General features: G+C 40.2%; 1 protein-coding gene across 4 annotated transcripts in view; it reads left to right on the top strand.

Annotated features, from left to right (window-relative positions):
- Nucleotides 1-26,572, top strand: part of CADPS2 (calcium dependent secretion activator 2) — a 593,849-nt gene that overhangs the window by 124,567 nt on the left and 442,710 nt on the right. For 3 of the 4 annotated variants that reach the window (XM_088834647.1, XM_055421182.2, XM_055421181.2), the window contains exon 2: nt 19,763-19,876. The exons of the other annotated variant lie outside the window; for it this stretch is intronic. In XM_088834647.1, the coding sequence (XP_088690773.1) occupies nt 19,763-19,876 (114 nt within the window). The remainder of the gene's footprint in view (nt 1-19,762; nt 19,877-26,572) is intronic. 4 annotated transcript variants of the gene reach the window in all.

The raw sequence follows: 26,572 nt of genomic DNA, 5'->3' as shown, positions 1-26,572 counted from the left end.
CCAGTGGACATCTGTGTTGCTTCCACGTCCTAGCTATTGTAAATAGTGTTGCAGTGAACATTGGGATACATGTGTCTCTTTCAGTTCTGGTTTCCTCAGGGTGTATGCCCAGGAGTGGGATTGCTGGGTCACACGACACTTCTATTCCCAGTTTTTTAAGGAGTCGCTACACTGTTCTTCACAGTGGCTGTACCAGTTTTCATTCCCACCAACAGGGAAAGAGGGTTCCCTTTGTTCCACAACCTCTCCAGCATTTAAGCTGCTTTTGTGTTGTAAGGGACTGATGGGTTTACATACTAACATATTGCAGGAATATTTACAAGAGAGGGGTCCTGCAAACAGTACTATACTCCAAAGCATTTGCCTACCAAAATACCTGCATTCTATAATGACAAGGAATAGGGCGTGTGACTAATATTTGGAAGATGTGATGAACCACAAAACGGTCTCATGGAAGCTTTTAAACTGTTTAAAATTTACCCACTGATTTTATACTTTGATACCATCATGCAATTCCTTGAGATATACTGATGATTTTGATGCTAAATTATATTTGTGATTGTTAATATATTGATCACTCGTGTTGATGTTTTATTTATTCACCTCCCCTTGTAGCTGAATTTCACTGTGATATTCAGATACATTTCAGGAATTTGTCATACTCAGGACTTCAGGAAGTTCTTCTGGAAAGTATGGAATGTGCTGTTCTTTGCTACAAAAACAAATTGGGTGGTTCTGTAACTTAGCAATGTAAATAGATATAGGATCAGTGGTATTTGTTAACAGGATTTTCATGAGAGAAATTAACTGAAAAGAAACTAACCCTGGAATAATGTCTTCAGTATGAAAAAAAAAAAAAAACAATTCAGATCCACTGTAGTACAAAATATTTAAGTTTTCTGTTCTATATATGCACATCCTAGAATATCTTTTAGTTTTTGGCATCTTGAATTCCTTTTGAGTTTTCTTGGACATCTGTTTTGTGATTTTAAGTTTTCTCCTATAAAATGGAACTGATAGTATTTCTAAATATTAATGAAGTGAATAAGGACTCTTCTTTAAAGCTGGCTTGGCTCTGTGTCTCCCAGTAGGTGGGCAGCAGATGGAGTGGAACCAAAAGCCACTGTACCAGGTGACAGGGTTTCAGGACCAAAACGCATATGCCATGACCAGAATGACACAGCATTTCACTGTTTACAAGTCTTTGTTTATGCACTTTTAGTATAATTTTAGATTCTCTCCTTAAACCAATGTATTGTGTGGTGATACATGGGACATCTGGTCACCGGTGAGCGGCACTGTGTGAATCTGGCTCCACCCCTGCGGTTTTTGTTGTATTTGGAGGTTTGTTCTGTTTGTGTAGCCAGAGCCTTTCTGTGTTTGTTCAAATTGCTTTAATTTCTCAACAGTATAGCCAGTTTTCTATTCTTTTTTTTTTTTTTAAGCTTATAGGTTTAGTGTAAACTCACCATTTTCTGTAAGATCCAGACAAGGTTAGGTTGTCCTAAGTGAGAAGTTTGCTTCAGATGTCATCATTTCTAAGTTTTTCTAGCAGGCAGGATGTAACACCTAAGGAGTGCTTATATCTTAAAATATGATTTATCATCACACTAACCAGAGGATGAATCTGCTCTTGTTTTTTTGTCATGAGTAAAAGTCTAATTGAAAAATTGATTTCTGTCCTGTGTGTTATGTATATCTATCATTCCTTCTTAGGTGGGTCAAAAATTAAAATTCTGAAGTTTGTAGCCAAGTATTATGCCATGGACATCTAAATCAATTCATTGACACCTTCCTACCATTTGATTTAGTTGAGTAGATTTGTTTAACTAATGAATACCAGGTTCAGCAAATCTCTAACCTAGCTGAACATCAGCCCCTTCAGAGCTTAAAAACTGAATAGCTTTCCAGGAGGTCCTTCTATTCAGAATTTGAAAATAGTCGGTGTAGGTTAGATATTCAGTATGTACATTTTTGAAAAAGCTTCTCAAAGTTTGTGATTAGCCAGATCTGGGAAACTTGATGGTTTTTTATTATAGAAAAATGACCAGACTTGCCTCTTTGTGGCATCTCATCTGTTTGCCTGGATTTAGTCCTGCACAGCAGTTGGAGCTCTGCTGTGGAAAATTCCTCTGAGTTTCCTTTTCAGGCAGCACTGAAAAGATTAAGAAGTTGGATGTGACTGGGACTATGAGACATTATCAAGTCCGAAGAGGCAAAGATAACTAGACAGAAACAGACAACCTGATGACTGAAAGGAAGATGTTATCAAAGACTTAGAGTTAAGATCAAAAGCTATACTACAAATAAAATATAGGATGATTAGTTACATTTTAATTTTAGGTAAATAATGGATAACTTTTAGTTGCAAGCATGTTCCAAATATTTCATGATATACTTATAGTAAAAACTATGTGGGAATTTTAATGTAAATGTTTAATCATTACCTCTTTATCTGAAATTGAAATTTAATGGGACATCCTGTGTTTAGCTTGGCAGCCCTACGTTGGAAGCCTAGGGCTTCCCAGGTGACTCAGTGGATAGAAGAATCCACCTGCAGTGCATGAGACACAGGAGACAAAGGTTCAGTCCTGGGGTCCAGAGGATCCCCTGGTGAAGGAAATGGCTATCCTCTCTAGTATTCTTGATTGAGAAATCTTACGGAGAGTGGAGCCTAGCCGGGTACAGTCCCTAGTGTTGCAAACAGTCTGACACAGGTGACGCGACTGAGCACACACAGGCACACACACAGCTTGGAAGCCCACAGCTTGGAAGGAGTACAAGGCACATGCTCAGATGAAGTGGAACACAAAACAGCTAGCTGTTCAGCTTAACTAGCCCCAGGAGCAGGCTTTATTTTAAAATATCTGTTTTTGATCTAAAATGAAGACATTACATTTTTATTGAGATATATCTATAGTATATTCAGGTGTGTAGTGTAGTGATTCTAAATTTTTTGACTTTATACTGCGGATACTGGCTATAATTCCCTGTGCTGGACAATATATCCTTTTAGCATATTTTACAAATAGTTTGTACTTCTTAATCTTGTATCTGTCTTGCCCTTCTCCACTTCCCTGTCCCACTAGTAATCACTAGTTTTTTTATCCTCCACATCTGTACTGTTTCTTTTCTGTTGTATTCATTAGTTTTTTCAGATTCTACATATAGGTGATAATATACAGTATTTGTCTTTCTCAGACTTATTTCGCTAAGCATGGTACTCTCAGGTCTGTCCATGTTGTTGCCAATGGCAGAATTTCACTTTTATGGCTGAGTAGTATTCCATTGTATATATACCAGCTCTCCTTTCTCCATCCATCTGTTAATGGGCAAGTTGCTTCCACATCTTGGCTATTGTTAGTGATACTGCTGTGAATATTGGGGTTCATGTATCCTTTTGAATTCATGGTTTCTTTTTTTTCCTAGATGTATACACAGGAGTGGGATTGCTGGTTCATATGGTAGTTCTGTTTTTAGTTTTCTGAGGAACCTTTATACTGTTTTTCATAGTGCTTGCACCAGTTTACATTCTCACCAAAAGTGTACAAAGATTTGCTTTTCTCTGTATCCTCACTAACATTTATTAATGATGATCTTTTTGATGATAACCATTCTGACAGTTGTGAGGTGATATCTCAATGTGGTTTTACTTTGCATTTCTCCAAATGTTGAGCAAATCTGCATATGCCTGTTGGCCATTTGTGTGTCGTCTTTGGAAAAATGTCTTTTCAGATCTTTTCATTTTTAAAGAAAAAGAAAATATTAAAAGTAGCAAGGAAAAATAACAAGTTGCAAGCAAGGTAACTCCCATAAAGATATTAGCTGACTTTTCAGCAGAAATTCTGCAGGCCAGAAGGGCATGACACTGTATATTTAAAGTGATGAGAAGGAAAACCTACATTAAGATTACTTTACCAGCAAGGCCCTCACTGAGATTTGATTGAGAGATCAAAAGCATATAGCCAAGCAAAAGCTGAAAGAGTTCAGCACCACCCAGTCAGCTTTACAAGAAATGTTAGTATTTGTTGTGTTAATCACAGCGTGTCTTAGTATAGCCCTCTTTGGCTAATCTCTTTGGGACTCAGTGCTTTCTGGACTTGGATGTCTATTTTCTTTTCCAAGTTAAGGAGATTTCCAACTCTTATGTCTTTAAATATGTTCTCTGCCCCTTTCTTTCTTTTCCATTTAGAACCCCTGTAACATGAATATTGGTACATTTGATGTTGTCCCTGCAGTCTCAAACAGCCCTCATTTGTTTTTATTTTCCTTTTTTACTTTATTCTGTTCAGCTTCAGTGATTTCCTTCACTGTCTTCCAGCTCAATGATCTATTCCTTTGTCATTTAGTTTACTGCTGATTCTTTCTAGTGTATTTTCCACTTCATTTATTGTGTTTTTCATCTGTTTGGTTGTCCTTTATATTTTCTCTTTGTTAAAAAATTTTTTTTCCCTAACTTCATGCCCTGCTTATCCATTCTTCTCCTGTGTCCTTCAGTCGTCTTTATAACCGTTACCTTGAACTCTTTCTTGGGTAGATTGCCTGTGTCTACCTCACTTAGTTCTTGTTTCTTCATTTGGGATCTGGACATCTGTTGCCTCGTTTTGCCTAACTCGTTTTTATATTTCTGTGTATCTGGGAAGTTGGTTACATTTCCTGGTCTTGGAGAAGCATTGTTTTGTAGGAGACATTCTATGAGTCCCAGCAGCACATTCCCCTCTAATTCCTAGAGCCACATGCTCCAGGGTTGCCTTCTAAGTGGGCTGTGTGGGTCCTTTTGTTATGTCAGGCTGACCACTGTAGGTTGTCTGGTAGGACATGGCTAGCTCCTAGTTTGGTTGGCTGTTAGATCCTGCCTTGTTCTAAGGCTGCCAGCTGATGGGTTCATGAGATGGCTGGTTGGGGAAGCCTGGGGGTTCCTGGAACTAGTGCTGGCTCACTGGAGGGCAGAGTTAGGGTACAGGAGATGCTGGGGTTGGTGCCCACCCACTAGTCAGCAGAGCCATGTGCTGACATCTGACTTCAGAGCACAGATGTCCCAGAGTGGGTGTTGGGCCACCGGTGGGTGGGACCTGTCCCCAGTGGTTCTATAAATAGTTATAATTTTGCTGTGCCTGTGAGAAGAGGTGAGCTCAGGGTGTTTCCACTCTCTGCCATTGTTGAAACTGCCTCTGTGTATGTGTGTGTTAATTACCTGAAAGCTAACTTTGTGATAGAATGGACACTCATTTTGTTGTTCCCTCTTAAGCAGAAATGGACTTCCCTGGTGGCTCAGTTGGTAAAGCATCTGCCTACAATGTGGGAGACCCAGGTTCAACCCCTGGGTCTGGAAGATCTCTTGGAGAAGGAAATGGCAACCCACTCCAGTATTTTGCCTGGAAAATCCCATGAATGGAGGAGCCTGGTAGGCTACAGGCCATTAGATTGCAGAGAGTCGGACAAAACTGAGCGACTTCACTTTCTTAAGCAGAAAATCACTATGTTCTCTTCTTTAGACCTCACTTGGTGAAAGGATGTGCTAAGCATTTGCCTTTACCTAGGAGCAGTCTTTTGTATTTGAATTCAGAGTTGCTTTTAGAATCCAAAAATCTAAAACAAATATTTATATCATGTTAGTCTAGGTGGTTCAGTTCTTTTAATGTTAATCTTGAAGAGGATTTTTATCTGTTTAATCTTCACAGATCCTTGAGTTTGCCAATATGTATGATGGCTTAGAGGTAGTATGGCATTTTTTTGCTGGCTAAATTTTGTAAAGTTAAGGAAATGTGAAATAATCTTTATTGTTAAGGGAATAATGTAACCCTTGCATTTTTGTCCCTAAGTACATAGTATAAATGCAGTCATCAGTATGATTTAGTTTATTTGATATTTTTAAAGTTGCAGCTAAGATTTCTGTCCTAGGTAGAGACAGAATTGTGTTATTTCTTAGGGAAATTGTGTTGGGCATTAGAAGGTGTTAGTCTATTATTTTTTATGTGGTTTTTGATTCAGGTCTCCTTATTGGGAAGGTCAGGACAGAACAGCAGAGCTAGTTGACCACATGGTAGCTGTCCTCTATCTACTCTTCTTCCTTAATAGACTTTGGATTTTATTCAGATAAATGGTTCCTATTTTTTAAACAGGAGTGACTGATTTCTTCTTGTCTCTGGGTGACTTTTCATTGGTCAGCCATAATATTTCCTTCACTTTCCTTTAGTGAGTTCTTTAGGAATGGATGTGTGAATCATTTCTGGCCTGTGACTTGGGAGGGAAAATCTTTCCTTCTCCCTCCGTCTCTTTTTCAGAATGGAAATATTTTCTTCCATCCTTCCTTATTGTTGCATGAGGATGCCTTGCATAGATTTGACCTGGATTTCTTTGGAGACAATAAATCTCTGACAGCCTAACACAAGGAGGATGCAGACTTACTGATAAGGTTTGGGTCCTCCGTGACTTTACTGAGTCACCAAGTTAACTGTCTCTGGAACCCTCTCACCTTTGGACTTGTTGAGATATGTGATAATAATCCTTCTTATTGTTTAACAGGCTGTTTTGAGTTGAAAGCTTCTTCAGCCTTCAGTCAAACACACCCTCACCAAATTAATGGGGTAGACTTAATAGTTTTCTTAATGGATTCTACCATGCGTACGTATGTCAGAAGGATGGGTTCACAAAGATGACAAGCTGAAAATCCCTTACCTTCCTTGCTAGTCTTTCTTTTCTTCTTTACAGAGAGCCATTTCTCATCCGTGACACCCCTCCTTTAGAAAGAAAGTAAAACTGCAAACATTTCTGGGGAAAGCAAATTTATATCGTGTTTTCTTCTTTCAAAAGAAACTATCTCAGACTACTTACTATCTACTGGAAAAGGCCATTCTGTGGCTTGGAGCTGGTCAGTGTGTCTGAGCTATTAGGCCAGCCTGTGTCTACTGCTGAACCTGTCTGTATTCTTTAAAATGAGTGTAAAATCACTGTTTTTTTGCAAATATGTCTCCAGCGTATGAAACTTTGCAATGAAATACCAGATGGTTCTCAGGCAAAGAATTCTTCCTGCCTGAGAACAATATCCTCTGCAAAACAGAACCACTCACACTGCAGCTCGACAAAGAAACCCTTTGCCTTCCTTCATACTTCACCGAGTCTGGCCCCGAACTTATTGGACACAGAAACTTTCTTGGAATTCTTTTCTAAGACTGTTTGTTCCCTCTTCCTCACTCCGTTTTATCTCCGCCGGGGTCTTCTGTCATGGTTGTGATGGGATACATTCCCAGAAAAGCAGTAGTGAATGGTGAAATTTTCTTCCACGCTGAATTTTCTTCCCCTCTAGGTAAATTCATAATCAATAAAAATTTTCCTGAGTGGGGAAAGGAGACATTTGAGGTAACTGCCATTGCTGTTTAAGGAGTCTGCACCTTAGCAAGGAGAAAGCCGTGTGAAGCAAATGATACATGTGTGTACGAGGTACAGAAGGGACAGAGAGGATGGGATGACTTATGAGGGGAGCAGAAGGAAGATGATTTCTGGGAGGTTTCATCTGAGTTATGATCATAAAGGATATTCCAGGCAGAGGGAAGTATTTTCAAAGGCTCAGTAATGTGGAAGAGAATGATGAGATGTTTAGAGGTAAAGGGGAAGACGAGGAGCTTTCCCTTGCCTCTTCAGTCTGATCAAATCACGTTTGGCTTTCCTAGCCTCGGGTAGCCCTGTCTTAACCTGAGTATGAAGAATGGGCTTTGGGGGTTCCAGAAGAAACGCCAAGGTTTGCCAGTGACTAAGAGCATGCCAGTGGATGTACCTGTCTCTGCCCCCAAATTGTGTGAATTGGACCACTTTATTCACTTCTCTGAGTCTGTTTCCTCCAGTTTAAACGAGGAACTCACCTTGATAGAAAGTTTAAAGTAATCCTTGTAATGAGGTTAGAATCCTTGTAATGTGCTTACTATGTATAAGTAGTCAGCTAGTATAACATACTGGGTATTAAATTACACAATAGTTTTGGTCAGGGGGAAATTAAATTGTCTCAAAAGGGCAGTTCCTTCATGATGTGTCTTGACATAATTCACTAGTGTTATTTGTAGGAAACCATTGGCTAAAGTTTGAAAGATGGCTCATGGCAGACTGTGCAAACTTTGTCCGACTATAAGGTAGCAAAACTTATCCTGCTGCTGCTGCTGCTGCTAAGTCACTTCAGTCATGTCCGACTCTGTGTGACCCCAGAGATGGCAGCCCACCAGGCTCCCCCGTCCCTGGGATTCTCCAGGCAAGAACACTGGAGTGGGTTGCCATTTCCTTCTCCAATGCAGGAAAGTGAAAAGTGAAAGTGAAGTTGCTAAGTTGTGTCCAACTCCTAGCGACCCCATGGACTGCAGCCCACAAGGCTCCTCCACCCATGGGATTTTCCAGGCAAGAGTACTGGAGTGGGGTGCCATTGCCTTCTCCGTATTACATGCTGCTGCTAAGTCACTTCAGTCGTGTCCGACTCTGTGTGACCCCATAGACGGAAGCCCACCAGGCTCCCCTGTCTCTGGGATTCTCTTCAGCTGTTTCCTATTCCTACCATTTTTCCATAGTAAACCTCCAGAATTACATATTTGAGGAAGCCTTGTTGATTTTTGTCAGACCTTTAATGGGGGAGGGAGAGACTTTTAATTGGAGTAAGAACATCTCAGAGTGGCTCCTAACGTTTCTCTTTGAACTTTCTACCCCACCCCCTACCTCCAGTCCCTAGTTATCTCTAAATTGCTTGATTGCACAAGATTGCTAAAGCTATTATTATTTATGGTGATTGGTGTATTAGAGTTTTCTAGAGAAACGGGCCCAATAGAAGATTATATGTGCAAATATAATACAGGAATTGGTTCAAGGCCACAGTTTCCCATAGTCTGGCCTGTGCAAGCTGGAAAAGTGAGGAAGGCATGCAGTATCTTCAATCTTGAGTCCAAAGACCCCAAGGACCAGGAGCTCCAATGTCCATGGGCCAGAAAAGATGGACCTATCAGCTCAAGGAAAGAGTTTGCCTTTCCTCAGCCTCGTTCATTGTATTCAGCCTTCAATGAATTACATGATTCCTGCCCACATTAGTGAGGGTGGATCTCTTTATCTGGTCTACTGAATCAAATGCTAATCTCTTCTAGAAACTCTGAGTGATATACACTCAGAAATAACTAGCAGCCATCTGGGTATCCTCTGGTCCAGTCAAGCTGACACATAAAAGTAATCATTGCCTTTGGTTTTGCTTTTGATGAGCTTATGTTATAAATGGGGACCATAAGAAGTGACTGTGGAAGAACCTACAGATTGTGGAGTATCCTGAATACAGACGGCAGTATTAAGCTAGAGCTGTGCTCCTATTTACTCACTCTAATGGCCCATTTTGTATTGTTGTTCAGTTGCTAAGTCGTGTCCAACTCTTTGCATGACCCCATGGGCTGCAGCACACCAGGCTTCCGTGTCCTTCACCATCTCTTGGAATACGCGCAAACTCATGGCTGTTGAATTGATGATACCATTCATCCATTTCATCCTCTGTCACCCCCTTTCTCCTCCTGCCCTCAGTCTTTCCCAGCATCAGGGTGTTTTACAGTGAGTTGGCTCTTCACATCAGGTGGCCAGTGTATTGGAGCTTCAACATCTGTTCTTCCAATGAATATTCAGTGTTGACTTCCTTTAGGATTGACTGGTTTGATCACACTGCTGTCCAAGGGACTCTCAAGAGTCTTCCCCAGCACCACAGTTTGAAAGCATTAATTCTTCAGCACTCAGCCTTCTTTATGGTCCAACTCTCACATCTGTACATGACTATAGGAAAAACCGTAGCTTTGACTATATGGATCTTTGTCAGCAAAGTCATGTCTCTTCCTTTTAATATGGTGTCTAGATTTGTCATAGTTCCAAGTTGTATGCTGCTGCTGCTGCTAAGTCACTTCAGTCGTGTCCGACTCTGTGTGACCCCATAGACGGAAGCCCACCAGGCTCCCCCGTCCCTGGGATTCTCCAGGCAAGAACACTGGAGTGGGTTGCCATTTCCTTCTCCAATGTGTGAAAGTGGAAAGTGAAAAGTGAAAGTGAAGTCGCTCAGTCGTGTCCGACCCTTAGCGACCCCACGGACTGCAGCCTACCAGGCTCCTCCATCCATGGGATTTCTAGGCAACAGTACTGGAGTGGCTTGCCATTGCCTTCTCCGTCCAAGTTGTATATAACCTTGTTAATTGATGAAGTGAGTGACAGTAACTATGATAGGCTATTTTCTCATCCATTGTGGTGGTTTGAGGCACTATTTTAGTAAGCAATTAGTGCTGTTCTCATCCTCAAATTGCTTTTAGTGTAGAGGGGACTTTTAATAAGTGAATACATACAGGAATTACACACTTCTTTTTGGGAAACATGTGGCTGTGAGGGAAATGGGATAATATGGAGGTTGGAAAGAATGTACCGTTTAGATCGGGATAATGGTTGAGATTTTCTCCGTCTCTTCCTAGATGTGCAATTAGGCAAGATGTTTAACTTCCTCATTTGTGAAATGAGGATGAATTTCCTAGAAGATTTAGGGGGATTTAATGAGACATGTGAACTGTGCTCAGTACAATGCAGCAAGGAAATTCATAAAATCATGGATTTAACTTTCCTAGTTTCCATGTTCACTAGAAGCTCCCCTCCTCCAAGACCATCCCCCATAATGACTTGTAATCTTGCCGGGGCTTGAATTCGACTAGGAGGTCAGTGAGAGTGTGGGTAGAAGTCATATTTAGCAGCTTGGTAAGCCTTGGGGCCTGGCGTGCTGTGATTCATGGGGTCGCGGAGAGTCGGACACGACTGAGCGACTGAACTGAACTGAACTGAAGCCTTGCCTGGGGCCCACTGTCCACAATGCAATGGGATTTTTCTGCTCTATACTCATCACTTAGTATACATGTTATTATAAAATATGTTAAAGCAGTATTTGCAAACCTGGGGCTTTTAAAAGTTCCCCATTTCAATAACTGTGGGACCAGTAAAACTCAGTCTGTTCAAATAACTTTATTTTTAGGCTCCCTCAGGCACTTGGAGTCTGGTATTCACTGTTCATTGGGGCAAGTTCACTGAATGAGGAGTTTTTCATATAATGTAGCATATGGAAAGAGTATTTTGGTTTAGAGTGAATCAAGATAAGCTTTACTAGCCAGGGATGGTAGTGCTAGGGCACTGTCTCCTTGATGGGGTATCTCATTGAGATTTCTAGCAGTTAGGATTTAGTTCAGCCACATGACCAGTGAGCCTGTTCCCACTCCCCCAAAAGAATGATCTGTTTGTGTGTGTGCGCTGAGTTACTTCAGTCATGTCCGACTCTCTGCAATCCTATGGACTGTGGCCTGCTAGGTTCCTTTGTCCATGGAGTTCTCCAGGCAAGAATACTGGAATGGGTTGCATTCACTCTTCCAAGGGATCTTCCTGACCCAGGGATTGAACTCACATCTCTTACATCGCCTGCATTGGCAGATAGGTTCTTCACCACTGGTGCCGCCTGGGAATCCCAATCTATTCATAGAGATGTTTATTTCTTTCTCGTATAAAAGGAAGTTGGGAGGTGGCAGTCCAGGGTTGTAGTGACTGATCCGCATTGGGGAGCGTCTTAGGCTCTTTTTATCTTGTTGTTTCACCATCATCTTGGACTAAGTGACAGTTCTAGTTAGCAGGTCAAATTTCAGCCAGTGGAAACAGAGGAAAGAGGCAAGGAAGGGCTTGCTTCAGCTATTCTTTATGGTTTGCTGGAAGTCACATACAGTTTTGCCTACATCCCATGGGCTTTCATTTAGTCACTTGACTGTGTCCATTGTCAGGTGAGGATGGTATTTGTACTCTCAGTCGGGCATATTCACGTATTCACATGTCTGAAATACCTGCAGCAGTAAAACAGAGTGAAAGGTTATTTGGTTCAGTTCAGTCGCTCAGTCGTGTCCGACTCTCTGCGACCCCATGGACCGCAGCACGCCAGGCCTCCCTGTCCATCACCAATTCCCGGAGTTTACCCAAACTCATGTCCATTGAGTCAGTGATGTCATCCAACCATCTCATCCTCGGTCTTCCCCTTTTCCTCCTGCCTTCAATCTTTCCCAGCATCAGGGTTTTTTCCAGTGAGTCAGCCCTTCGCATCAGGTGGCCAAAGGATTGGAGTTTCAGCTTCACCATCAGTCATTCCAATGAACACCCAGGACTGATCTCCTTTAGGATGGACTGGTTGGATCTCCTTGCAGTCCAAGGGACTCTTCAAGAGTCTTCTCCAACACCACAGTTCAAAAGCATCAGTTCTTCAGCAGTCAGCTTTCTTTATAGTCCAACTCTCACATCCATACATGACTACTGGAAAAACCATAGCCTTGACTAGATGGACCTTTGTTGGCAAAGCAATATCTCTGCTTTTTAATATGCTATCTAGGTTGGTCACAACTTTCCTTCCAAGGAGTAAGCGTCTTTTAATTTCATGGCTGCAGTCACCGTCTGCAGGGATTTTGGATAGGAAATTGTTAATAGCAGTGACTTCCACAGGATTATATAATGTTATGAGATGGGCTGGAACTCCTTTGCTACTCTGATCTGACAGGCAGTTTGGGGAAGTCTGTTTCAGAAATGTAGAAGGCTCTGATAATTTTTCCAGTGGTTTTATGCAAATATTTTTGGCAGAGTGTCCATAGCAAAGGAGAAAGCAAAACCTGTCCCATAATCTTCTCCTGCTAATATCCTTTCCTTCATCTCATTAACAGGAGTTAAAGTTAGACCTTTGTGCATTTCCGAGACCATCTTTGCCCGGAATAAACCCTTTTACCTCCTTGAAGAGTGTCTGTTTTTCTGCTTTATTTTAGGTTTGTGTGCACACCAACCACTGCCCTCCCCCCCACCACTGGTCACCTGCCACTCTCCTATAGAGTCTGCTGGTGGTCTCCTTCACTCACCAGGAGGTCATGCAGTGCCTGCCATGAGGGTTAACACTCATGATGCGGACTGCAGGTCAAGGCAGGCTCACACAGTGGTGGCTGTCCAGTTCCTGAGTAGTTTAATAGTTGGGCTCCAGCTGTAGTCAGGATTTGGGCTAATGCTTCAGTTGGTCATGACTTAGAATGAAAAGACTAGGCTATAATTTGAACAGGGAGAAAAATAAAATCCCAAAAACAAACCCAAAAAACCCCCAACACTCTAAGGAACATAAGCCATCTCTGAACTCTACAAGTATTTTTTCTGAGGCCACTATTATTATGAATAAATTATCACTGCCGGCCCAACTTAGCTTCTACTGTCAGTATTTGAAGTGTTCTTTATATAAGACTGATTTCTAGCAAGGATATTTATGTTCTAGTTTAGTTTCATATAAAAAGCTCTTCTAAATTCCCATTAAATAATTTCAGGTGGTCAATTTTTTTTTTTTTACTTTAGAAAAATATTCATTTTTTAGTAAATAGACTGTGTGAAGACAGTACATGGAGGAAATTAAAATATAGACTGACAAATAAAACTGGCTGCCCTCCAAAATGTTAATCGATTATGTCAAATAGGATGTATGTATATGACAGGTTTCCCCCTTTGCTTAATTCTAAACTGATTTTTATAATGATCTGAAGACTGCACATAGCACCTTATTATGTTAGTGTTATAACAACTGGGAGCGTTCTTTGGTCATGGAGTGAAGGAATCAATTCTAAAGAAAAAAAATCAACTGGAACAATGGATTCAGTAAATGGAATTAAGATGAAACATGGCTTGATGAAGCACACATAAGAATATTTTAGAATTTTTATTGATTATAAGCATGATATGAGTCAGTTGATGTGACCGCCAGGAAGAGTTCATTTGTTTTAGTTTGAACTAATAGGTCCATCTAGTCAGGCTATGGTTTTTCCAGTGGTCATGTATGGATGTGAGAGTTGGACTGTGAAGAAAGCTGATCGCTGAAGAATTGATCCTTTTGAACTGTGGTGCTGGAGAAGACTCTTGAGAGTCCCTTGGACTGCAAGGAGATCCAACCAGTCCATTCTAAAGGAGATCAATCCTGAGTGTTCATTGGAAGGACTGATGCTAAAGCTGAAACTGCAATACTTTGGCCACCTCATGCGATGAGTTGACTCACTGGAAAAGAGTCTGATGCTAGGAAGGATTGGGGGCGGGAGGAGAAGGGGACGACAGAGAATGAGATGGCTGGATGATATCACTGACTCGATGGACATGGGTTTGAGTGAACTCCGGGAGTTGGTGATGGACAGGGAGGCCTGGCGTGCTGTGATTCATGGGGTCGCAAAGAGTCGGATACGACTGAGCGACTGAACTGAACTGAATAGACATAGAGTGCTTAGAGTGTGGGAAGTGTTCCTCCCACTCGTCTCTGTGTTGGCCACACGACCCTAGGATAATCGTGATCAGTCTATTGAGTATATTTGAGGAGGGACATTGCTGTTCTAACGAGTGTCATGGTATTGTAGTGTTCAGAGTGCTTTCTTATATTTAGTGTTATATAAGTAAATTTTGCTTAACTAGGTAATGCTTAATTTACAGACAAACTGAAGAGTACTCTTAGGATTTTGGGGGATCTGGGAAAGTTTATTCTAGAGTTTAATTCTAGAATAGAATTTTATTCTAAAGTTTATTCTAGTAGCTGTCTCCAAGTTCCTGAATGCCTGTGTTGAAGAAGAGAAGTAACATTTAGTTTGTTTGGTCTTAGATAGTATAGAACTAGGATTTATGGAAGGCATAGGGAAGCAGGTTTTTTTCCTTCATCAGTTAAGTTCAGTTGCTCAGTCATATCCATCTATTTGCGACCCCGTGGACTGCAGCAAGTCGGGCTTCCCTGTCCATCACCAACTCCTGGAGCTTGCTCAAACTCATGTCCATTGAGTCTGTGATGCTATCCAACCATCTCATCCTCTGTCGTCCCCTTCTCCTCCTGCCTTCAATCTTTCCCAGCGTCAGGGTCTTTTCTAATGAGTCAGTTCTTCGCATGAGGTGGCCAAAGTATTGGAGTTTCAGCTTCAATATCATTCCTTCCAATGAGTATTCAGGACTGATTTCCTTTAGGATGGACTGATTGGATATACTTGCAGTCCAAGGGACTCTCAAGAGTCTTCTCCAGCACCACAGTTTTTCCTTCATAGCTGTCTAAAATTAAAATGAGCTTCATAGTGAGGTATAAAGGTAGAGTGTGTATGTGTGTGTCTATTTTAGTTTTAATCGCCTCAAATGGAAACCGAGCGACTACTTCATATGGTAATGCATTAGGTAGACTGTTGGGTACCATGGTTGTTACAGTTTTTTCTGTTTCTTTGAAGTCCTCAACCTTGAAATTAAAAAAAAAAAAGGTTTGGGGGATATACAGTCAAGTTCAAATCTTATGCCTGAAAGGAGAAATGAAAAAAGTCAATTGGTTTGTTCAGCCTTTCTGCAGGATGATCTGATTTAAACAATGTGCAGGGGGTTATAATTGTTCTGAGTGTAAAAGTGTGTAAAGTGGCTATTAAAACTTAATTTAAAAGGAAAATTAATTAAAATTTGAGTATATAAAAAGTATCCTGTGATTTAAAACTTAAAATGAATAAAATGATACAAGTTGAAAATTTTTTTCTTCCTTATTCTCCATGTGTCCAGTGTCCAAGGACATCCTTCTTCCATAGTTTCTGTGTATGGAAGCAAATATATGTTCTGATTTTTCAGAATAAAAATGGGAGTGGCGGCCTATTTTACATACTTTTATATATTGTTTCCTTTCCCAAGATATTTTGAAGATCTTTTCGTATCAGTACATAGGAGAACTTGGTCATATTTTTTTCATAAGCTAATAGTATTACCACTGTTTTGATGTAGTGCTATTTACATGGCAGAAAATGAAGAGGAACTAAAGAGCTTCTTGATGAACATGAAAGAAGAAAGTGAAAAAGCTGGCTCAAAACTCACATTCAGAAAACTAAGATCATGGCATCCAGTCCCATCCCTTCATGGCAAATAAAGGGGAAAAAAGTGGAACCAGGGACAGATTTTACATTTTTGGACTCCAAAATCACTGTGGATGGTGACTGCAGCCATGAAATTAAGATGCTTGCTCCTTAGAAGGAATGTTATGACTGAGACAGAGCATTAAAAAAATAGAGATATCAGCTTGTTGACAAAGATCTGTATAGTCAGAGCTGTGGTTTTTTCAGTTGTCATGTACACATGTGAGAGTTGGGCCATAAAGAAGGCTGAACACTAAAGAATTGATGCTTTCAAACTGTGGTGCTTGAGAAGAGTCTTGAGAGTCCCTTGGACTGCACGGATATCAAACCAGTCAATCCTGAAGGAAATCAATCCTGATTATTCATTGCAAGGACTGATGCTGAAGCTCCAATAATATGGTTACCTGATGTGAAGAGCCGACTCATTGGAAAAGACCTTGATGATCAGAGACATTGAGGAAAATGGAGAAACGGGCAACAAAGGATGAGATGGTTAAATAGCATCACCAACTCAATGGACACGAATTTGAGCAAACTCCAGGAGATAGTGGAGGACAGAGGAGCCTGGCATGCTGCAGTCTTTGGGGTTGCAAAGAGACAAACATGAGTTAGTGACTGAAAAACAGTAATTCATGAAAAGTTGGGTGGCCTTTTTTTTTTTTCTTTAAGATACTATGGGTCTTGAGGGGATGGGAAGTGCTACTGTGCAGAGCCAAAATTGGTGAAAATTAACTGCAGTTTTAACTCAAACCTTCCTTGTCATGTTGAAAGCCTTAAAGGGATTCCAGAGTTCCAAAATATTACATCAGACACAACTGACAATGCAGTTGTTGTTTAGGTGGGAGACAGATTTCTGGTGCTTCCTATTCCATCATCTTCCCGAATCCTTCTGCTCTCATGTAGACTTCAGTTGGAAAAAGAAAAATGTAAATTGTTAGGCATGCTTTCATGACTTGACTCATTCCTCTGAGTGTATCCATTTAGTCTATCTTTCTGTTGGCTTATAGGTTAGACTCTTGTCAATTTCCAGGATATGTATGTTTGAAAAGTATTCTTTAGGATATGGGTTGCAAGTATTTTTTTTCCTGGCCTTTTTATCCTTCAGTGATTTTGTTAATGCTAAATTTATTTATTTAAAAAAGATATAATTGACCTATAATATTTTGTAAGTTTAAGTATATAATGTAATTATTTGACATATATATCTATGTGGAAAAATGATTACCACAATACTAAATCTATTTTTAATGTTTATGCAGTTAAATTGAGGACCTGTAGATTTTGATTCATGGTTTAAAAAAAAAAATTCTCATATCACTGTTTAAAGGAATTCTCCCATTTCTTTATACCTTTATGGTATAAGAAATTACAGGTAATTCATTTGGGCTGTAACCTTGTATTATGGTTCAATTTTATTTTTTCTGCATGGCTACCTAGTTATTCTAACACCATTGATTGAAGAAACCATCTTTTACTACTGATTTGAGGTGTCATAAAGGTATTTTATAGTATACTTCTAGTTGTATTTGAATCTATTTATTGGGTCTATTACATTGGTCTCTATCTATTGATGTATAATACGGTTTATTTTGATAATGCAAATAGCTTTTTGGAAACTCTGCTTTCTGCTTTCACACTGCTGGATTTTAAATTGCCTTTTTTCCTCCCTGTCTCTTTTATATGGAATTGTAGACCTTTTCTCTGTACTAATAAAGTATCCTCTGATTGACTGTTCATAAATCGTTATAATATAGCTATCATTTTATGTCTTAAATGTAACTGCAGTAATTTTTATCTATAAAAATTTGAAGCCTAATGCTTTGGCATGTTTTATGAAGGACATGAGCATTGTTGAGTTTCTAAGAAGATAGTTTGTACAAATCTCCTCCTCTCCATTCATATTCAGGAATGTTCCATGTTGTAATCACCAGAACATAACTCATTGCAACAATGGCTAAACCTAAACACTGGCAAACTAGAAATTGCAGAGATTTAAAGGAGTTCCTAAAGAACAAATGCCTCTGATAGAAGAAAACTGAATGAAGATACCCCAATTTCTAGGTTTTGAATAATACTTATTTCTCAAATGAGGGAGATGGGACAAATGATCATTGACGTCCTCTCCAGGTCATTGTCATCCCTCCCGAGTCCCTTTCCACTATTTTCTGAATACCTGGACACTTGGTTTGCAAATTGAAGCCCTCCTTGGCGGTTCCCAGGGCTTGGCAACTAGAGTGCTATCAGTGGTCTCACTCTCAGCAATTGCTATCCTCCTTCCATCTGGTCCCTTTGGTGAACTGTGTTTAGAGAGGGAAAGGCATGGGCTTAATTTGCCTTGCTAGTACCCACACACACACAAGGTACCTGCTTTCATTCTCTGAACCTTATATAGAAATGGAGAATGTAATATGATGTTGATATTCCTGCTTTCCAGCTTGGTTTAGCTTTCCCTAAAATGAAGAAGATAACCTGATTGAAAAATGGAATGCTCTTCTCTCTTCACTACTCAGGGCAAGAGGTTTTTACACTGGAGCACAGTAGGACACTTCTTTATCAATTTGTTACTACCAGCAGTGGTTTTTTCCACAGGCTGTCTTGTTTGTTAGAGTCCTAAATAAAACCCATGTTTTGAAAGAGCATTTCTTTCCAATTTGAATGGCATTTTAACAAGTCTTTTGAACAGTTTTAAACTTACTTCATATCAGCCTTTTCGAAGCCAAATCATCCCAGTTTGTTTAGTCTTTCTAATCCTTTAATCATTTTGTCTTCGGCATGTTTCCAAATGCCTCCTAACTCTCTGTAGAATCCAGAACTGGGCTGAATTCTTTTAACAGTCTGATGAGGATGACTGAAATGGAGAGGTCACTCCCTTCCTGGTCCCTATATATTTCAGGATTTGTTGTTTTCTCTGTAAGACTATGTTCTGTCTCCAGTTAAGCTTTAAAAATATGTGTATATATATATATATATATATATAGTGTGTGTGTGTGAGCTGTGTTTAGAGAGGCCACACGGGCTCCTGCTTAGAAGGTTCCCATGCTAGGATGAATGCTCTTTTGCAGCTGTCTTGAAATTAGTTTTTTCAATAAAGGGTTCCTCGCTCTCGTTTTGCAGTGAGCTGTAGAAATGAAAAATAGCTGCTTCTGCTTGTAATTGATGACTAGAAGATGTGGTTAGTAAGTCATGATCCGTGTCTAACCTACCCTCCGTAACCGTGGTAGATAGCCCCAGGTGAGCAAACATGATTGTAAACTTACGCTCCTCTCACTGAGTCATTGCCTTCCCCTAGCCTGCCTGGAGATGAACCCACTGCCCCCATTGCCTCTCTGTTCCCCTCCTCATCATCCCTTTATCTCAGCTCAGGCACTAAGGTGTGTTTTTTCATGATAATCCAAGCTTTTGGCATCCAACAGATGTCCTTTCCAGAGAATTGTTTCTCTGAGTCTCTCCGTCTTTCCTGTCATGTTGTGTTCAGAGCTGTTGGTTGTCCACTCACCTCCAAGAATTCTTATCCTTTCTGCTGTCTGTTCAGGACAGCTGGCAGTTAACTTCTCATATGAATTTTAGATTTTTTTCCCTATCTCTTTAAAGAGATTGGAGTTTAGTAATCACAAGAATGCTGTTTGGGGCAGAAATTTGGATTCCGTTTTCAGTATCGGGTATTCCAAAATTCGTGGGGCAGTAACTTACAAGCTTTAAAAAACTGACCCGTAACTGAATTCTGGGTATCAAGTCAGACACACGTGGCAAATATAACTCTTAAAAACCATTATGTGTCTTGGATTAGCTAGTTTTTTAAATTCTGATTTCCCCCCCACCTCCTTTTTTTCTTACAGCTTAACAAGCAACAGTTGCAGTTACTGAAAGAACGGTTCCAGGCCTTCCTCAATGGGGAAACCCAGATTGTAGCCGACGAAGCATTTTGCAATGCGGTTCGGAGTTACTATGAGGTGAGTTTGAAGAGCTTTGTTTCTGGCATTCTGATGCCTTTTAAAAGATGTTTTTACTGGCTTCCTGTTTTCAGAAGCTCACACGTATAATAGGAAGGCTGTGAGTTTGCAGCTTTCCTTGAAAGCGTTGTCAATTCTCTTTTGCAATTTAAAAACTAATTCCACAGCCTGGTTTTGAGAGATAAACAGAATTGGAAATTATTCAGATCTTTTGTGGAAAACTAAGCTGTTTAGAAAAGTCTTCTGGCACAGACTGATAGAGCTGAGCTTAGCTATCTGTGGGTCCGCATGTCTAATTTATCCTTTTTAATCAGGATCTCAATAGTAAATTCCTATCTTAAAGAGCAGTTAATAAGCCCTTAAATATTATTTGCTAATAGTACATGAGCCGTTCTGTTCACTAAACTTTTTGTAATAATTAAAGCCAGTAACTAATTTATGAGGATGAATGGAACTCTTTTCTTGACGGAGAAATAATACTACAATCCCAGCTTTCTCTGTCTTCTGATTTTAGTTTGTGACTCATTAAGAATTCTCTGTGGACTTCCCCTGAGCATCAGTTTTCACACATGCTGGTTAATTGCTTCAGTGAATGGCCGGTAGTTGTTAAGAGAGTTTCCTTTTTTTCCCTAAGGACTTCAGAGTCACTCTGGGCATGGACTCCTTCCACTGTGCACATGCCTACACCTCTCAACTGAAGAACAACATGCAAAGGCATATTAGGCTAGTACAGATGAGAAATGTAGAGGTGCAGTGTGTCTGAACTTCTCTGAGGTAGGAAATACCTTTGCAAGAATAACAGAGTAACTGGATGTACAGATAATGTTTGTGGTTAGTAATTAATTGATGGTGTGTGTGCATCAGAAGTTGCTTAATGCAACTCTAGGGAGGTTTATGTTCAGTCGCTCAGTCATGTGACCCCATAAACTGCAGCACGCCAGGCCTCCCTGTCCATTACCAACACCCGTAATCCACCTAAATCCATGTCCATCGAGATGATGATGCCATCCAACCATCTCATCCTCTGTCGTCCCCTTCTCCTGCCCTCAATCTTTCCCAGCATCAGGGTCTTTTCAAATGAGTCAGCTCTTCGCATCAGGTGGCCAAAATATTGGAGTTTCAGCTTCAACATCAGAACTTCCAATGAACACCCAGGACTGATCTCCTTTAGGATGGACTGGTTGGATCTCCTTGCAGTCCAAGGAACTCTCAAGAGTCTTCTGCAACACCACAGTTCAAAAGCATCAATTCTTCGATGCTCAGCTTTCTTTATAGTCCAACTCTCACATCCATACATGACCACTGGAAAAACCATGGCCTTGACTAGATGGACCTTTGTTGACAAAGTAATGTCTCTGCTTTTTAATATGCTATCTAGGTTGGTCATAACTTTCCTTCCAAGGGGTAAGTGTCTTTTAATTTCCTGGCTGCAGTCACCATCTGCAGTGATTTTGGAGCCCAGAAAAATAAAATAGCCACTGTTTCCACCGTTTCCCCATCTATCTGCCATGAAGTGATGGGACCGGATATCATGATCTTAGTTTTCTGAATGTTGAGCTTTAAGCCAACTTTTTCACTCTCCTCTTTCACTTTCATCACGAGGCTCTTTCGTTCTTTAATTTCTGCCATAAGGGTGGTGTCATCTGCATATCTGAGGTTATTGATATTTCTCCTGGCAGTTTTCATTCCAGCTTGTGTCTCCTCCAACTTGCGTTTCTCATGATGTACTCTGTATAAAAGTTAAATAAGCAGGGTGACAATATACAGCCTTGACGCACTCCTTTTCCTATTTGGAGCCAGTCTGTTGTTCCATGTCCAGTTCTTACTGTTGCTTCCTGACCTGCATATAGGTTTCTCAAGAGGCAGGTCAGGTTGTCTGGTGTATGCCGTCTCTTTCAGAATTTTCCAGTTTATTGTGATCCACACAAAGACTTTGGCATAGTCAGTAAAGCCGAAGTAGATGTTTTTCTCGAACTCTCTTGCTTTTTTGATGATCCACCAGATGTTGGCAATTTGATCTCCAGTTCCTCTGCCTTTTCTAAAACCAACTTGAACATCTGGAAGTTCATGGTTCATGTACTGTTGAAGCCTGGCTTGGAGAATTTTGAGCATCACTTTGCTAGTGTGTGACTTTGGCATTGCCTTTCTTTGGGATTGGAAGGAAAACTGACCTTTTCCAGTCCTGTGGCCACTGTTGAATTTTCCATATTTGCTGGCATATTGAGTGCAGTACTTTCACTGCATCATCTTTCAGGATTTGAAATTATTTAATTGAAATAAATAGTTATTTCCAATAACTGGAATTCCATCACCTCCACTAGCTTTGTTCATAATGATGCTTCCTAAGGCCCACTTGACTTCACATTCCAGGATGTCTGTCTCTAGGTGAGTGAGCACACCATTGTGATTATCTGGGTCATGAAGATCTTTTTTGTACAGTTCTTCTGTGTATTCTTGTCACCTTTTCTTAATGTCTTCTAATTCTTGTAGGTCCATCCCATTTCTGTCCTTTATTGAGCCCATCTTTGCATTAAATGTTCTGAATATCGGCCTATAATATAATAAGAATAATAAAGAAATTTGATTTTGAAATAACCTCAGTCTTTTTATTCAAAATTACTAGCATTGTTAGGGGAAGAATTTGGACCCAAGTGTCTAAACCACCTAAATTGGGCATACTTTATGATAGAGAGGAACCACAATAGGAAAAGAAGAAAGAAATGGCAGGTAACATACTCAGTTGCTTAATAAACATTAGCAGTAATTTTATAGCTGCTAACTACTATTAGATTCTGTAGTATCTTCATTTTCTTTTCTTTATAGAAGTTTTCTTTTTTTTCTTCAAGCTCCCCTGACCCCCAAAGTAACTCACTGTATGGAGGAAGACATAAAGTGGACAGTAGTTCTACAAGTATGTTTTTTTTTCCTAGCCATATCTTTTTCCCCTGTTCTGTTTTTCCATTTAGGAGACTTCAGCTGATTTTGTGGATGGATAAGTATAGGTTTATTGTAGTATGTTACTTTCCAAGTTGTTTTTCTCATCAGATATTCACTTCTGTTTACAAAATTCAGGTGGACTTCATCTGAATGTAACCAGTGACAGTATGATTTATAACAGATAGATGGAAAAGAAAATGGCCTTTCCTTTTTGGATTTCCAAAAGACAGTATATAATTGCTTACTATCTGCTTTCAGTGTAACAAATATTCAGGTTCAATTACTGTGCTAAAAATGAATGTTGTAGTCTTCTCCCCCACCTTTTTGGTGGGTTAGCTTTGTTTACAACTTTTCAGAAGTCAGTGAGTGAAAGTCGCTCAATCATTTCTGACCCTTTGCAACCCCATGGACTATATAGTCCATGGAATTTTCCAGGCCAGAATACTGGAGTGGGTAGCCTGTCCTTTCTCCAGCAGATCTTCCTGACCCAGGAATCAAACCGGGGTCTCCTGCATTGCAGGTGAATTCTTTACCAACTGAACTATCAGGGAAGCCCTTCAACAACTTTTTGGAAAGGATGCGTATTTTTCTGATTACTTCCATTAATTTATGTTCTCTTCTGGTTCCTGAGAATGGATAAGAGTTAGAAGTTTTTTCAGTTCAGTTCAGTCGCTCAGTCGTGTCCAGCTCTTTGCGACCCCATGAATCACAGCACACCAGGCCTCCCTGTCCATCACCAACTCCCAGAGTTCACTCAAACTCATGTCCATCGAGTCGGTGATGCCATCCAGCCATCTCATTCTTTGTCATCCCCTTCTCCTCCCGTCCCCAATCCTTCCCAGCATCAGAGTGTTTTCCAGTGAGTCAACTTAAAAATTACCAAAGTAGTATTAAAATAAGTCTTGCCCCTATCATCAGCACGACAACCACTTGCTTTTCAGATTTTCTGCTTCTATAATGATACAAATGGGAATTCCTTCTGTAAGGAAAAAAAACCACCCTTAAATGTGAATTTACAAATCTCATATTAAAGGAAAAATTACTCATTTTCATCTCAAAATATTAAGCTCTATTTTTGGCACTTTTATTGTATACTTTCATTTTGAAACACTTTATCCTGGGATTCAGATGTTTTCTACATTAATAACACTTTAAGAACACTTTAATAGAAGTATTGTATGATTGTTAAGAGAATTTTTAAAATATTGAAGAGGAAAAGTTTCTGCAATGCTAACACTGCTCTAAATATAATCACTGTTAAGAAGGAAAATGTTAGTTGCTCAGTTTTGTCCAAGTCTCTGCAAATGTATGGAATGTAGCCCACCAGGCTCCTCTAGCCATGGAATTCTCCAGGGAAGTATACTGGAGTGGGTAGCCACTCCTTTCTCTAGGGGATCTTCCCAACTAGGGAATTAAACACAGGTCTCCTGCATTGCAGGCAGATTCTTTACTGTCTGAACAACTGGAGAAGCCCTAAAATATTAAAGAGGACATTAAATAATGCCCTATTATTCCAAAACCTATAGACATCTCAAACAGTTTGTTGTTTCTCTTTAGTATATGTGAAACTGGAATTACTTCAGTTGTTTTTTGTTTTTTTTTTTTATGTATGTCATGAGCATTCTTTAAATATTCTCCATGAGTATGATTTTAAGTAGCTGTGTAATAGACCATTGTCTGCCTGTGTTCAATTTTATTTTTAGACACCTCAGTTTTCTTAAAGTGTTAAAATAAGTGCTGAGATGGTCATTTGTATTCTTACATAAATTCACCTTTGATAAATTTATGCAAGTGGTATTCCTGGATGATGGAAGATAAATATTGCTTAAACCCTTATACAGATTAACAAATTGTTCTCAAAAGTATTAACAGTTTTTGCTACCATAACAGCATATGAGAGTGTGGTTTTTTCCCCCCCTTTCATACTCAGGATTATCATAAATAAATGCCAACTGATTTTTATTTTACTGTTAACAAAGTTCAGCATTTCCATACCAGTCATTTGTATTTATATCTTTCTGAATTATCTGTTCATGTCCTTTTTTCCATTTGGATGTTCATCTTTTAAATAGTGATTTACAAGTGTTCTTCATACATTAAGATGACTGTTAATCCCTTTTTATACTGCAGTTATTTCCAGAGCCCCCCCGGCCCCCCACCATTTTGCAGTTTTGTTAAGTTACCTTACCTCTGATACTCCTTTGTTTCCTATTCTGGTAGAATGAAAGACATATTCATATTCCAAGTAGAGACTGCACCACATTTCCTTTCAATTTTATTTTCTTCATAAATTATTCATGACAGTGGTTTGCATCATGCTTTTCCATCCTCTCCTCATTCCATCTACAACCCTTCTTGGATTAGGAACTCTCAGAGTGGAATCAGTCAGTCAGTTCAGTCACTCTGTCAAGTCCAACTCTTTGCGACCCCATGGACTGCAGCATGCCAGGCTTCCCTGTCCATCACCAACTGCCAGAGCTTGCTCAAACTCATGTCCATCGAGTCAGTGATGCCATCCAGCTATCTCATCCTCTGTCGTCCCCTTCTCCTTGCCTTCAGTCTTTCCCAGCATCAGAATCTTGTCTAATGAGTCAGTTCTTTGCATCAGGTGGCCAGAGTTATTGGAGCTTCATCTTCAGCATCAGTCCTTCCAATTAATATTCAGGACTTATTTCCTTTAGGATGGACTGGCTGGATCTCCTTGCAGTCCAAGGGACTCTCAAGAGTCTTCTCCAACACCACAGTTAAAAAGCATCAATTCTTCAGTGCTCAGCTTTCTTTGTGGTCCAGCTCTCACATCCATTTATGACTACTGGAAAAACCACTGCTTTGTCTAGATGGACCTTTTTCAGTAAAGTAATGTCTCTGCTTTTTAGTGTGTTATCAAGGTTGGTCATAGCTTTTCTTCCAAGGTGCTGCTGCTAAGTCACTTCAGTCGTGTCCGACTCTGTGTGACCCCATAGACGGAAGCCCACCAGGCTCCCCCTTCCCTGGGATTCTCCAGGCAAGAACACTGGAGTGGGTTGCCATTTCCTTCTCCAATGTGTGAAAGTGAAAAGTGAAAGTGAAGTCGCTCAGTCATGTCCAACCCTTAGCGACCCCATGGACTGCAGCCCCCAGGCTCCTCCATCCATGGGATTTTCTAGGCAAGAGCAGGCATCTTTTAATTTCATGGCTGCAGTCACCATCTACAGTGATTTTGGAGCCCAAGAAATTAAAGTCTCTCACTGTTTTCATTGTTTCCCCATGTTTTCAGAGTAGAGTATGTTGGTGAAACTCAGGTCTTTACTATGGTTCCCCACCTGTTGAAGAGGGAAGATAATTTCTAAACGTCCTTTTCTCTCTGCGAGCCTCCAAGTGTTAATTTCTTTATTTCTTCTGTTTCTTGCCCTGCACACTTTCACATCTCCAAGATGTAAAGGACAACAAGAATCACAAAAGAGCAGGGCTTGATACTATAGCTCCAGGACTAAGCTCCAGACCATCGTGTTTGAATTTTTATACACATTTATGTTGGAAAAAATCTGTATATACTACTTCCTAGTCTAGAGCATCAGGGAGCTTGACTCAGAAAATGGGAATGGCTGCCTCAGCTTCGTATTTGCTGCTACTGCTTAGTCACTTCAGTCATGTCTGACTCTATGTGACCCTACGGACTGTAGCCTGCCAGGCTCCTCTGTCCATGGGGATGCTCCAGGCAAGAATACTGGAGTGGGTTGCCATACCCTCCTTGAGGGGATCTTCCCAATCCAGGGACTG

This window comes from Moschus berezovskii, chromosome 3 (genome assembly GCF_049115385.1).
Source record: "Moschus berezovskii isolate FMDL1 chromosome 3, NW_MosBer_1.0, whole genome shotgun sequence".
Taxonomy (NCBI): domain Eukaryota; kingdom Metazoa; phylum Chordata; class Mammalia; order Artiodactyla; family Moschidae; genus Moschus; species Moschus berezovskii.
This window is presented reverse-complemented; position numbering and strand designations above follow the sequence as displayed.